Source organism: Rhipicephalus microplus, chromosome 4, assembly GCF_043290135.1.
Source record: "Rhipicephalus microplus isolate Deutch F79 chromosome 4, USDA_Rmic, whole genome shotgun sequence".
NCBI classification, from domain to species: domain Eukaryota; kingdom Metazoa; phylum Arthropoda; class Arachnida; order Ixodida; family Ixodidae; genus Rhipicephalus; species Rhipicephalus microplus.
This window is the reverse complement of record NC_134703.1, coordinates 62,784,028-62,798,643: the sequence shown is the minus strand read 5'-3', so window position 1 is coordinate 62,798,643 and position 14,616 is coordinate 62,784,028. Positions and strand designations below refer to the sequence as shown.

At 45.2% G+C, this 14,616-nt stretch overlaps 1 protein-coding gene across 1 annotated transcript; it reads left to right on the top strand.

Annotated features, from left to right (window-relative positions):
- The first annotated feature begins 3 nt into the window (after positions 1 to 3).
- LOC142814365 (thrombospondin-1-like) lies at positions 4 to 13,388 on the top strand. The gene is made up of 4 exons (XM_075893083.1): positions 4 to 301; positions 3,075 to 3,208; positions 6,682 to 6,945; positions 13,225 to 13,388. The coding sequence occupies exons 1-4, from the start codon at positions 240 to 242 to the stop codon at positions 13,386 to 13,388; spliced, it is 624 nt and encodes a 207-aa protein (XP_075749198.1). The 5' UTR covers positions 4 to 239.
- The last annotated feature ends 1,228 nt before the right edge of the window (positions 13,389 to 14,616 follow it).

Here is a 14,616-nt window from a genome sequence, read left to right as displayed (position 1 = left end):
CATTTTTCACCGGAGGCTTGGCTAATCATTCGTAGTGGGCATGAGCTATATCTTCCCAGAGTAGTAACAACGAAGGACGGGTGTTCTTGACTTTGAGTTATACGCGGCATGCATGGTTTATCTTTAATGTAGATGCGGGCTTTCTGCGATATATTCTTCGGCGTTACTCCGTGCAACGCTCAAGAGCGTAACCACGGCATCCGGGAAACTTGCGCAGCTAGCGTCGCCGGGGCAACTACATGGCAACCTTAGCAACGTGGCTTCTCGCTGTTGTCGCCGTTGGGCCTCCCATCCTGGTCAGGTAAGATACTGTTCTCATTTCAGACCTAGTCAATCGTAATGCGGCTGGTCGCAAATGGCCGCTTTAGTCGCAAAGCGGGAGTTTTGACTAAGTCGCTCGATGCTCGATTTTTCGGCCACGCGATTACATTCGCAAACCTTGGAACTATTTCCTCTTAGCCACAGCGAATTGTCTCACGACTACTCTCATCTCGCGCTTGTCTGTACGGCATGTAAGCCGTGTTGCTACACCGGGGTTCTGCAACCTTTTGAAATGGCGGGCTCAATTGCACGAAGCCGGCACTTAGGGGGCGGGATGGTCAATCAACAAGGAGGGGGTGGTGGCTTGGCAGGCAGAAAAGTGTTCGATGTAATGAAAATACTGTATGGAACTGGAATAGAAAACATCCTTAGTTTGAGCACGCACACAATATCAAAGATTACAATTCGTAAACAAATGTTCTAATTCTAAGAGAGTTTGCTTTGTTCCTGTCTAACTCTACTTGAGCACAAAACTGCTACACTGGCCTTCGGATAAGGATTGACACGGGGGAGGGATGTGATGTCATGATTCAGGCCGCATGCCGACGCCTGTCCTACACCATTTATTAGTCAGGCCGTATAATAAGAAGCTTTGCTGGTCCGGCAATTGGACGACACCGGTATTATATCTGAAAAAGGAGTCTGTGAGTTATTTTCGGAACTTCGCAGCCTTAGGAACGAAACAATAGCGCTAGATGGTCGGTCACCAGACGTTTGGCTTGCTGTACTAACGATGCCTGTGAGATCCCATGTTATTTGAGGTGATTCGACGTGGTTTCATTTGATGCACAAGCCTCAAGGATTCTTGCAAGATTATATAGGCACAGTACAGGGTAATTAATATAACTGCTGATGACAGAGAGACAAACAGAGATAAAAAGGTTACGAATATAGAGACAGCTTTTGTGCCAACTTTCCGTATTTGTGTAGGAATCTCGCAAGGTTTGAGCAATTCTACTGATTTTACGAGCATGACCTTATAGAAATACTGAAAAAAAAAGCGCAAGTGCAACTGTGGAAAGAAAGTAAGCTTAACTAAGTACAGTGTCATTTTTTTTTTTATGAAAGGGAACGCGGGAACGCGTGGCCGGGGCGCTCCGCCAGCTTCTGGTAGCGCGTCCAAGTGAAAGTGACAGCAACTCTGGCCTCCTATCACGTCCTCTAGAGGTGAGGAAGGCAACCATTCGTTGCCGATATGGAACTATAGCACCACCCCTCTCTTCAAAGTGACTACTGGCCTCTTGCGTTGTTCACTTTCATAGGGGGGAGGGGGGGCTATCTTTCTACACGTTCCACATCAGCAATGAATGGTTGCTTTGCTTACCTCGAGATGCCGTGATAGGAGGCTGTAGTTGCTGTCGCTTTCACTTGGACGCGCTGCTAGCAGCTGCTAAAGCGCTCAGGCCACGTGTTCCCGAGTTTCCTTTCATAAAAATTAACACTGTACATTGGTTCTCAAATATTCCGATCGCGTGCAGAGTTCGAAAGTCACCTTTACCGCACTCGCTTCCGTACCACCCTCTTTCCCTCATTCTCTTTTCCTTACTTTTCTGTCTCCCATTTCCCCTTCCTCAGTGCAGCGTAGCGAACCAGATACTTGCTTTCCGGTTAACCTCCCTGCCCTTCTTCATACTACATATCTCTCTCTCTCCCTCTTTACCGCGCTACTTTAATATTGCGGAAAAAAGCGCACTAAGATTGGGAAGGGGCTACTAGCTGTCGCAAGACGCAGCAGATTTTGTGCCTTAATTACTTACGCGTGCACTTGCCGTATAATTACGAGTACCAGGGACATTTTTAGCGTCCGCAAGCTTTACTGGAATCATACGTTGATGCATGGTGCTTCTGGCCTTAGAAAGAATAAAAATATTGTATACGACAGTTTTTTTTTCTTCAGTGGCGCCATTCGATCTTGCATTTCATAATTTACGAATGTCCCCGCCATTATGACCGATAAACTGCCTGGAAGGACCCGATCTCGGACACCACGCCTTTAGAATTTTATGCCAAGAGAGGGCCAAGAAAATACTAAAATCCACATGAGTGGGACCAGGGTGTCAATCAATAAAACAGGCACTTGGGCATACTCTGCGAGTTAAAGAAATTGTGTTATCTTTTCTGCAGCCAGGTTGATTCTTTTTGAATATATTAGCAGTGTTAGAAAAAGAAGAAAGTGGGCGAGAGATGAAGCCATCACCACATACCCTAAGAAACATGTGTTTGCTTAGAAGTATGTATAAAAATGAGTAATAATTAATAAGTGTTTGGCACGAATAATTGTGGAATTAACTTGGCCCAGCCTATATCTGCTTGGTCCTGATAGGCTGTAGGAAAACAAAAGAACGTTCTTGTTTTGATTTAGGTATTCTGCACGTAGGATGATACACACCAATCAATCAATCAAGCAATCAACCACCTCGATTTCGGGAGAGGCACCCCCACTAAAATGGCCCTTTTGTGCTCTCTATGCTATGGCAAAAAAAGAAAAAAAATTCGAGGGGGGGACACACACGTTCCCCGTGTGCTAATCTCTGGCTACGCCACTGACTACGATACAACATTGTACAATTTTACTGCAATTGGATGCATTAGAGACTGCTTATACAATGACTATTCAAGGTCAAAATAGTTTCTAATGTGTTGCGTAGGCTTGGATTTACAGGCCTTACCTTCATGTGTTCAACCTTCGCCTTACTTATCTGATTCGTAGGCCAAGAAGGTATTCTGATGATTTCATTTATTTTCTTCCACAGCTCCACTACAACTCCCAGTGCACACCGAACAGACGCGCTTGCATCCTGGAGCAGCTGGAGTGCGTGGAGTGATTGTTCGCGCACTTGTTCTCTGGGTGTTCAGACGCGAACGCGACGTTGCCTCTTCGCATCCGGTGAGAAAGCGTAATCGTGTCGTACTATAGCTGTTTATTACGTTGTGTTTTTTCGCAGTTACGCAGTTTTTCGCAGTTCTAGTAACACTCTACTGGGTCTCAACAACAAACTGTTTCCCTGTTTGCACGTGTCCATCTCTTTCGTATAAGGCGGCACACGACAGACCAATAAAGTGGCACAGAAACACATGTGACCTACGTTACTAATTACGTCATTGCGTGTCGTCATGGATAGTTGATATTGTGACGTCACAATATCTGCTATAGCACTGCTATACCTACAATGACGATGACGTCACGTGGCTCCACATGATGACGTCATGCGACATTGTTGCTTGGTGGAAGATGTACCCTTCTCGTACGTGTTACTCTGAGAGGAAAGTGTGATATATAATAGGCGTGTTTCTGAAGCCCCCAGGGTGTGTGACCGTGGAGCAGCGAATAGCATGCCCAGGAACTGCTATCGCGAACTCACACGTCATGATTTCGACACTCAGTGACGGCACTGTTTTCTTTGCCGTCAGAGCACGCGCATTTTTCGATGTCGTTTCCGTGACTGATATGCGTCACTAACGTTTTGCTCGACCCCAGCGTAAAACGCTTTTGTGTTAATAAAACCATGATAAAACGTATTGCTGTGGCGTAGTAAGTGCCGTACAGACTTGATTGCTTCAACATAGTCAACCTTTAGGCAATTATATGAACTATGTTTCCTTGCGTAAGCATATCACTTGCTGACACCCTGCCACGACCTGCAGTTTGTGTAGCACGGCCACATGTGCTTCCTTGACCCGATGCTTTGGCTGGGGGCAGACTATGGAGGATAGGAAACGAAAGGATGGTTACTATATCATCATGCAGCTAGCCTCGGCGAGCCAACCCGTTTAAAGCCAGCAGTGCCGGCCCCATACGGGACCTTTAGCGTCAAGATCACTCAATAAGTGAGTTTTGCCGAGACTTCAAGTCGAAGAGCACTTGTTCGGTGCAGACCGGCCGGCTCACAGAGGAGGTTTAAAACCAGAACGCTACTGGTATTGTACTAAAGCCCACCATGTGTTTGGACATTTTGATCTCGTGGTGTTTCGACACCTTAGGCTTCAGTCGCGAGACGTAATGCTTCTTTTTTTTTCCTTTCTCCGTGGAAAAGGCCAGTTATAGGGTTACCCGATCAAACATGCCCGTGCACTTCCGTGGAAAATTGTCTATATATCACCCGATGCTGGTTGGCCCCTTAGGTATAACAACGAAGTTAAAAAGTTGTAACATGCGCTGGCATATTGCAGATGTTTTCATTTGTATCAATATTCACGCTTCATTCGCATTGAAAGAAAACTAAAGTGTACGCGCCGACCGAGGTACGGGTGTTGCAAATATACATTCCACGATTTATCTTATACTGATGCATGGATGGATGGTCACGAATTTACCAAGAACTGCTTGCCTGCAAAGTATGGCCACGTTTAATGGGAGGAAGATCGTTACCTGCGTTTTACCAAAAGAGATTTTTTTAATTACTTTTCGTTTTCTTCGCTGCGCATACATGCTTTCCACAAATTCTTCCTTGTTTTCTGTGTTCACGAACGCTTTCTCCACAATTTGCGAATGATAAATGACCCCCGTCCACAGTGTACATTTATCCTCCGCGAGGTGGAGAATTTGCCGTTGAATAGAAGTAATTGTTATGGCAGACTGATATATTGTAAAGGTAACTTTCTGCCCGTATCGCTGCTAGCACTAAATTGCTCACATTACTGTAAGTACAAGAATAAATGTGCTTAATGAGTCCCATATACAGACAGCAGGCTACAACAAAGAAACCGAGAAAGGGGCTCCCTGCCGTGGAGCGCCTCAGGCTTCATTGGAGCGGAATCCAATACGAAAAGATCCGCAGAGGCGTTCCCCGCAGAACCACACAGAGCACTTAGAAACAAAGGCACAGCTCAGGAAAACGCATTTGCCTCATGCCTCCTTCTTTTTTGCCGTTCATACGCTCCTGGCAAATATATATAAAAAAACGAAAATAGGGGGAAACTCGCAATGCCAGCGCATAGCGCCTGACACTGTAGAACAGTGGAGACGACAAATGGTGACGGTGCAGTAACACGCTCTTGAGCGAATTGCTTCCGCCCCGCTGCAGCCAGCCGAAGCGAGCGCAGGCGTTAGCTAATCAGTCCGCGGGCGATTTATTTTGGTGGTCTGTCGTAACTCTCCGTGGGTTTCTTTTTAAAACGAGAGCGTTCTTCTTGGTTTTGTTGTGGATGGGGCTTGCCTTACTTTGGATTGGTAATTCATTTTGTTGTGGAATCAATCAATCAACCAATCAGTCAATCAATCAATCAATCAATCAATCAATCAATCAATGAATTAGTCAAATCCAGCTTGGCTACTTCAGTAAGCTTACGATCACCAAGCAGGCACAACGAAATTGTTGAAAGTGTCACGGTGCAAAAGAAGTATATACTTACCATAAATTATAACTGAGTAGTTTACGGCCTCTTTTATCCACTTAAAGCCACGACAAACAAGCTATGGCAGGGACAATTTCTTTGTTTAGCAGATAAGGAGGTAGGAGTTCGAAGTTGGCCGGGTGGGATTCGGGATCCTGAAAGACTCCGAGTTTCAAGATGAGAGGGTGGTTACCATCTCTCCTTCACAACCCTTCTTACAGGTGTTATCTTATCATCATCGCATGTTTTTTTTTCGTACAACATGTGAAAAATATGAACGCCAATCGAGGTGCATATCACGATTTCGCGCTTTTCAGCTACACGCTTTTATCTCCACTTGCGCAGCAGAAAACGCTCAAAATGAAATGAAATCACTTGATGACAGCGTGTGATGGTCATGCGAGACATGGCAGGGCAGAAGGCCATTAGCAACGCATGTCCATCGAGTATGAAGAAATCTGGAGCTTTCTTTCGAAATCACGGAAAGAGACTGCTGGCGTCACAAGTTGCGCCGAAAAGACGAGACACCTGGTTAGATACTAATGCGCAGTTTTTTTTATATTTTTTTATTTGGAGAGCTTGCCTATGGGCCTTTTATTGTTATAGATGGAGCAATTAGGAGGTCTCGACGAATACCATTAGGTGAAAGCCAGATATTGTCAGCAATGAACGACCAAACAGTGTCAAAAACTGCTACAAAGGCTGTTCTAGACTTTATAAAAAGCACTGGACTAGAAACTAGACTGTAGGGTACTATGCTAAGTGGCTACTGTAGATACGCATCACCTCTTCTTGTCCCCATCATCACCCTTCATCCCTCTTTCCTTCCCCCTTCCCTTATCCCCTGTGTAAAGTAGCAGGCTACAGCGAACTAGCTCAGGCCGACCTCTCTGCTTTCTAATAAATTCTCTCTCTCTCTCTCTCTCTCTCTCTCTCTCTCTCTCTTTCTCTGGACATGCCCACACCAACTACCCCAATCTCAAACTTTGACGCCACGTAATCACAGTGTCTTGTCGGCCACTACAGGCGGGGCAGCCGACCCTCGGCTGTGTGCCGGGGGCCAGGATCGGGAGCGGCGCGTGTGTGACTCCGGTCGCGCTTGTCCCCTGGACGGTGGCTGGGGTCCCTGGGGACCGTGGCGCTGCGCCCGACGCTGCGGCCGCAGCCCGGGCAAGCGAACCCGACGATGCGACAACCCGACGCCTCGCTGGGGCGGCCGGCCCTGCCGAGGGCCGCACTGGGGAGCCGGATTGTGCCGACTGGCTCCCTGCGTGGACGACCTTGCCGGGGGTGAGCTGATTGTTCACGGTGCAGGCGGGGCAGTTCAATCACCACATTTGCACTCCGTACAAAAGAAGAAAAAAAAAACTTTCGGAACGTGTTTCGCTTGCCGCCTAATCTGCGAAGTACTCTATGCACTCGGAAAATGGGAGAAATAGGTAACTGCAGAGACTTCTTGCGCTTACAACGCAGTCACTCGTGACAGAAAAAGGTCGGGAAAAAAACATTTGTAATTTAACAACACCCTAGAAAACTAGTAAATTCTACCAAGTGAGAAGGACCAGCTTACTGAATAACAAAGCACTAGATGGAATAAATACACGTTATTTATTGATGGGTTAATGCATTTGGGGACTGAAGCAAAGTTTGAAGAAGTTGAGGAGAATAATAAAATGTAATCTCGTGAAAATAAGGCTAAAACCACGTACACATTGCCGCGAAATTTTTCGTCATTTGAGTAGAATTCAAAGCTGCTGAAGAAAACTGCCACGAGAGAGCGCGTGAGAGCGAAATGGTGTGTTCTACACCAAACTAAGTATTTAAGGCTCCATCAAATAAGTTACTGTCGGTGCTGCAGCAACAGATGTAAGTTTATGTGGTGAAAAATAATGCAGTCTAAGTGGCTTGGAAGTAACTAGAATGAGCGACTCAAAACTTGCGGCACCACAAACATAGTTTGCAGTAAGTTTTGCCGGCAACAAACACACGAAGACGCTGGCAATAAAATTTTCATTCTTATAAAAAAATGCATCAACCAGAGCCGGCTATGAGATTGACAGTGTAATAATTTTGCTTTATTATATCGCCAGTTTTTCGAGGGTGTGGGAGAGAGTACACATGGATTCACTTATGATATGTCAGCCGTGTTAGATAAACGAACAAATAAACTTAATGTGTTTGTCCGAGCGAAATTCGCTAAGTGGTAAATTTCAGTCTAACATTACGTCGGCACCATGAGCCCCGCCGCGGTGGCCTAGTGGCTAAGGTACTCGGCTGCTGACCCGCAGGTCGCGGGATCAAATCCCAGCTGCGGCGGCTGCATTTCCGAAGGAGGCGGAAATGTTGTAGGCCCTTGTGCTCAGATTTGGGTGCACGTTAAAGAACCCCAGGCGGTCGAAATTTCCGGAGCCCTCCACTACGGCGTCTCTCATAATCATAGCGTGGTTTTGGGACGTTAAACCCCACAAATCAATCAATCACTGGCACCATGAATAACAATCGTTCGTAGTTTAAACTAGAGTGCAATAATATAAAAAATATTCATATGTTTAAGTTATTGCCGTTTAAATAGCGATATTAACTGGCAATACCAATTAGGTTGTCATCTAAAATATGCTTACACAGCTTACATTGCCTTTTCAACCTGATATTTTTGCATTTTCTTGCACTTCTGGAACGCACGTAATTCGGCAACGCTTCTTTTATTTTTTTATTTTCGCGATGACAGCGCGTAACACGAGCGAGAGTTACAATAAAAAAAAACAAGTTATATGTCATAGATTCCCAAAGTAGACACGTGTGTGTTACCTGTATTGACACGTCGTTAAGTGCCGCAATTCATACGACTGTATTAATACGACTATAGTCGAGAAATACGATTCTGACGAGCTCACCCGGGATGATTCTTGCAGGTGTCGCTTCCAACTTCCAAGGTAAGTTTGAAATGGTGGCGCGGATGGCTGCATTTGGTTGATATTTTGCACACCTAGCTTACGCCGAATGCTGCTTCGTATGATTAAAAGGACACCACAGAGCAAAAAAAAATTTTTTTCGCGTATCAGTAAAGCACAGTTTCACAATCTCGAAAACACCAGCCTTACTACGACACGACGCTTGGTAATCGAGGAAACGCGCGAAAAAAAAAATGCGTGTGGTCATGAGATTTCTGCACCCAACACCGTGACGTCATAGATTTTTAGAAGTCTACTGAATGGTGTGTAACTTCTAATCAATAAAAATGAAGTAAATTGTCATGCGTGGGTGCCATAGACCCAGCATACGAAGTTCCAGTAAACTTCATCGAGCTAATGTTGCGAAAATACGAAAAATACATTGTGAAGTTTTCGACGTCACGGGCGGAGCTTTTGGCGTGAAACTTAAAAATGAAACTTCAACTTTAATTTTCTCCGCTAATAATGAACCTGCGATAGTGAAACGCACGGCATCAATCTCGGAGAACAGTTTAGTAATCTGAACCCACTCGTTGTTCCTCTTGAGTGCCTTTTTAAGGTGAAAGTCCTGAATGCCTCATCCAGCGCGAAAAAATTACCGCGAACGGCGTTGGCGTCTTGCGGCGTCAATTCACCATGTAGTGAATTGCCATATGACGTCAGCCTGACGTCACGGATGGCCAATTTTCCGACATCACATTGCACGGTGTCTCAATATGACGTCATCCCTCAGTCAGATACGGCCCGCTCGCGGAGGCCGTACGAAACCACGATAAATGCAGAAAGCTTACGATAGAACGAAAAAAATGATCAATACATCGACTAACAAAAAAAAACAAAAACAAGGTGGCGTCCGCCTTTAAATTGCCTTAGGCAAATCAATAAGACACCGTATAAGTTTTTGGGATGTGATCGTTAACAAGGCAAAATTGAAATTAACTGCCACTTTCATAAAGAAGGTACTTTCACATTAACTAAATATTTATTTAATTGTGGTCGCTTCATCCGTTCACCCAGCTGACGTGCATGCTTTGTAAAATGAAGGAATAGCTGTGTTGACCGCACCATAAAAATAGATAGGATGCAGTCACGTTTATTTGAAAGAAAACGTTGTGACAGGAGCACAAGCTTGAGCCACGTTTTTCCCCTAATTTCATTATAGGCAGCAGTGTAAAAACTGAAAGGTTTCTTTCGCTCTCTCCACTAACAATTTCCAACATGCCAGCTATTATATCTGTAAAAGTTCAGCTGCTAATTCGCAGAGACCGAAAGCATATTATATATGGTCGTGACATCGAACCAATAATTCATGCATGCATTTTGCTGTTTTATTGGGTGAAGCGATAGAAATATTTTTGAGAAAAAATGCGTGATTGTTTTAGCACTATAGCAATTGCTAAATGACGGACAAACGGCATAATCGAGCCAACAAAAACATTGAAAAACATCCCCAACTACATTCGTTCATTTTTTTTTTAAGAAATGAAAAAAAAAAAACTCACTCTATGGTTAGCTCATTCTTGTCGGGTTTTCTACTCAGTCAACACAACAACAACAAAAAAAAAAACAAATAAATTGGCGAGGCTTCATTCCCCAATGTTCCACAGCACATTCATTCTCAAAATTCTCAAACCCGCAATGTCACGCATCACATCAATCATTCGATTCTAGCCCCTGCATTCGTCCAACAGCGGAGACTAATGAAACCTCATCTGCCGAATAATCCACATCATTAATCGTGCCACACGCCCGGCGTTTCTGATGTTTAGCTGCGGGTGCGGTGCATGGGATGAAGTGTAGAAAAATATGGAGAGAGAGCGAAAGAAACCCCGAAAACAGAAACGGGATAAAGAGGGAGAGAGACGAGTGAGACGGGACCGTAAAAGAGTGGTGAAAACTTCCGCCCAGGGAAGACGTATTGTCGGTGGCGTCAAAAGAAAGCGCATATATGGCACCGCGGCTGATCATTCACAGTCTCGGTGCTCTCGTAGGCGGACTGCGTGGAAGCGCGCCCTTGGCCATCCACCCAAGACGTGATGGACACGCGAGTCACGCTCTCGTCTACACAACACAGGCCCGTCACGTACGAAGGGAAGAGGCGGAAAGAAAGGGAAACGCACCCGCACTTTTCCCTAAGCACAGTTTGAAGCTTTTGCCCTTTCCCAATGCCGAGGATTCCCTAGCAGCTCTATAGCGCACGCTGATTGACTGCCACGGCGCGACCATGTGACCTAAATCAGAAGCGTACGTGACACCACGTCTGACCTCGTGTGCACCGTAAAATAAGCCACGCGTTGTAACGACCACGCCACGGGGTTCCGGGCTCATTCATTAAGCGTTGTTTAAAGTTGCGAGCAACAGGAGGATCCCACCCGTCCTTTTGTTGTTCTTGTTGTGGTTAGGAGTTTTGATGGTAAATATTTCTTGATTTTGTCATTTCGTGATAGTCTGTGCTATAATCATGCGTTACTCCTCTAAATGGGCTTAGGGAACGTGAGAAAAGACACGCGCGCACTAGTTTATTTTTAAAGAAAGAAGCAAACAAACAAACAAGATTCATTCCTGCAAGATGTCCGACGGTGGTGAATGTTAAAAAAACAAATGTAACGTTCTACGAGAACACACTGGCTTCCCCTGTGTTTACTTTTGACGCGGTGAATTTCGTCCTAAAATATACGTGATTCATCCCCATATTCTTCTGAACGCGTGCTTCTAATCAGGCACAAGGATTTGAAGACGATCTGCGGACAAGTGTCGTGCTTGTCTAGACAACACTACGTAAGAGACAGCGACATCAACATCAACACTGCAACAAAGACTTTTCCTACATGAGTAGATTTCAAGTGCTGTAAAAATTGTAGTATCTAAAATATGATGTTCGCAGTTTTCCACGATGAACCATGTGGTACGTGTTGAGCCGCAAACGAGGAGGGCTGTAAGCTCACTGATCGTCTTCCGGTAGAACAGGTACGACAACTTCCTGGTCTGTCAAAAGGTTCCATGGATTGGGTAGCTTTGTATTGCTTGCTTTGTTCCTCGAAATAATAAGCGAATCACAAATGCCTTAAATATATCTTCACATGGTACGGCCACTTTGGCTGAGGTTGTAGAGAAAAGGACGAGCCGCCGTGCCCATAGCGAAGCCCACCCGTCGACCTTTTCTTTGTTCCAAATGCTCTGCTCTAATCAGAAATATGATATACCACTCCTCGTCTTCTACATATATTTCAGCAGAGGTAATGCCGTGCACGGTACGTGCATGCTATCCACGTGGTGCAAGAATTTACCCCGCCTGTTCAAAGCGTGATCCACCAGAGTGGATCATAGCTTAAGGTGGTTGGCTGCTGACACGAAGCTCGCAAGTTCTATCCGGGCTGCGGCGGTCGTATTTCAATGGAGGCGAAACGGCAGAGCCTGCTGTACTGTGCGATGTCAGTGCACTTCAAAGAGCACCAGATAGTTAATTTTTTTTTGGAGCTTGCCACCACTGCGTTTCTCATAATCGAATCGTAGTTTGGGACTTTAAACCCCATATGTCACAATCAAACCGCGTGAATTTTTTACGTATTTGTAGAGCGTATTATTGTCGCCAAGAATACGTGGTCACACAAATGAAGCCGGCAATCGTTTACATATAGCACCTGACGCAGGGCCATATTAATGACAAAGCAATAAAGTGCTCGCAAGTGGATGATTTGGTCGCAAAGAGACTGCTTTGCATCGGTCACTTGGAGCTCGATTTCTCTGTCACAAACCTCGAAACGAATTACATGCGCTGGAACTAGACGTCGGCGTATTTTTTGGGGAAAAAGCACTGCGAGGCATATGTGAACAGACCTAAGTTCTTTGCGGCGACGAGTACAAGTTTCATCGTTCATTTTCACATTTTTTTGTTTTTATCTGTCCTATTTAATCTATAAAGCTCGGTACTCTCATGAACATGAATGAATAACTAATCCAATAGAAAAATATCTTCTACTTGCGTGCTCAAAGTACACCCTTAGTAGAGATGGGAGCCGACAGGTGGAAACACGTAGTGGGATAGTCAGGGTGAGCACTGGAAGTGCCTCAGACAGGCTGGCCGACGTTTCGATAGGAGCACCTATCTTTGTCAAAAACACCTTGTCATGCTTGGCGTGTTAGTTTTAAGGGGGTGAGTAGAGACCCTAACTGTCCCACAAAGTACACCCTTGCAATTTTTAATAGTATCACGTGAGCGCAGACATTATACGCCGGTTTCAAACATCGGTAGAAAGCAGTGAGACCAGTGATACGGCGATCAGTGTCGCACTGTTTTTCGGAACGCATGGTGGCGCAGGCTGATGGTGTGTATGCATTTCTAAGCAAACAGCGCAAACAGCGTTGCAGACGTCTCTCGCACGGATAAGTGGGCTTTCTACGCTTACGCATCAGGTACAAAATCTCATTACTTCTCACTCGTTTTAGACGGTATACCATGCCCAGGGGTGAACGCTCACATGATTAAAAAAATGCAACAGTGCCCGCCTTGCTCCACTGCGCCGATTACTCTGTCCCAGCCACAACCTTCAGTACATGCCCCAGCAGCAGCGCAAGCCTGTAGACGGGCTGTCCCCATCAGAGTTAGCTGTGCGGCCAGCTTTGCGCAGATCAAAGGGAAGCAACGCGACGCTACACTGCGCCGACGCCGGTAGACTACGGAGTCGTTTTCCCGAGGCTACGCTGCGCTGGGAGCACGAAGGCCGTCCGCTGCTGCTGGACCAGCGCCGGCAACTCTTTACCGGAGGACGCCTCGGTGAGTAAGCATGAACTATTTCGCCCAACGCACACCTGCAGTGATTTGTGGTGATTGAAACATTTAACAGCCTGATTAGGCTGTTTACTACCGACATCATTGTACGCTCATTAAAGTTATATTCTAAAGCTTCATGTGCTGTAGCCACGTTATTGTTATGAGGCATAATATAGGAGCACACTGAATCAACTTTGGCCACATGAGGTTCATTAAGGTGCACTTATAGTGAGTACGCGGAGATATTCGGGTTTCGCTCCGATATAAACGGGGTTGAGTCTAACCTGTTTCCCAACTTAGCAGAGTGTCTGTCACCTTAGCCCAACGTTGTGATATTCTCCATAATTGTTTTTTTCTCCGGCAGCTTCATCCTGCCTCGTAAATTTGCTTGCATTTGTTATGGCACTCAGCAACCAGCTTGGAAGATAGAACTAGTCTTTCGTGGATAATGTAGGTGATAATATATCATTGCCATCATCTAAAGGGAGCGTAAACGTTCGTGCGTGTTACAATAGTTAGAGGTTTGCTGCGCATTGTGGTTTACGCGTGTTTTTTTTTGAGTGGCAGATATTGATGGTAGGTGGCAGCATTATAGGTGAAAACCCCGCCGCAGGTATAGAAATGCTGATGTATGAAAGTGCGGCCGTAAAGGGGCGCCGTTAATAGGAGTATTTGCTGCGTTATTTTCGAGTTACCGATGCCCTCTTGATCAAGAACTTATCAGCGCTCAGCCGTTGGCCGTTTTCGATATGGCAATCTGATACCATATCGAGGTATCGTCTTTTTTCACGTTGCCAGATTATCTTGTTTCGCGCGTTGCCACCGTTCTTGCCTGTAGCAACAGTGCTGCATAGAGCACGTAGGCGAAGGTGCAATTCCTGGTCTGAAAGGAGGAAAAGGTTGCGAGACAGCATGACGTAAAAAAAGGGGGCAGACGAATGGATGGACAAACGGACCGATAGATAGATAGATAGATAGATAGATAGATAGATAGATAGTAGATAGATAGATAGATAGATAGATAGATAGATAGATAGATAGATAGATAGATAGATAGATAGATAGATAGATAGATAGATAGATAGATAGATAGATAGATAGATAGATAGATAGATAGATAGATAGATAGATAGATAGATAGATAGATAGATAGATAGATAGATAGTGCATCAGGCATGCACTGACCTAGCTTCACTAAACGCCATTTTCTTGATGGAAAAAGGACTCCAAACGTTTTTT

Excerpts from the sequence above, each read along its gene's own strand:
- LOC142814365 (XM_075893083.1), top strand. The coding sequence starts at position 240 with ATGGCAACCTTAGCAACGTGGCTTCTCGCTGTTGTCGCCGTTGGGCCT. Across the intron at positions 3,209-6,681 it reads ACGTTGCCTCTTCGCATCCG|GCGGGGCAGCCGACCCTCGG; the intron begins GTGAGAAAGCGT and ends CGGCCACTACAG. Across the intron at positions 6,946-13,224 it reads CGTGGACGACCTTGCCGGGG|CTTTGCGCAGATCAAAGGGA; the intron begins GTGAGCTGATTG and ends CTGTGCGGCCAG.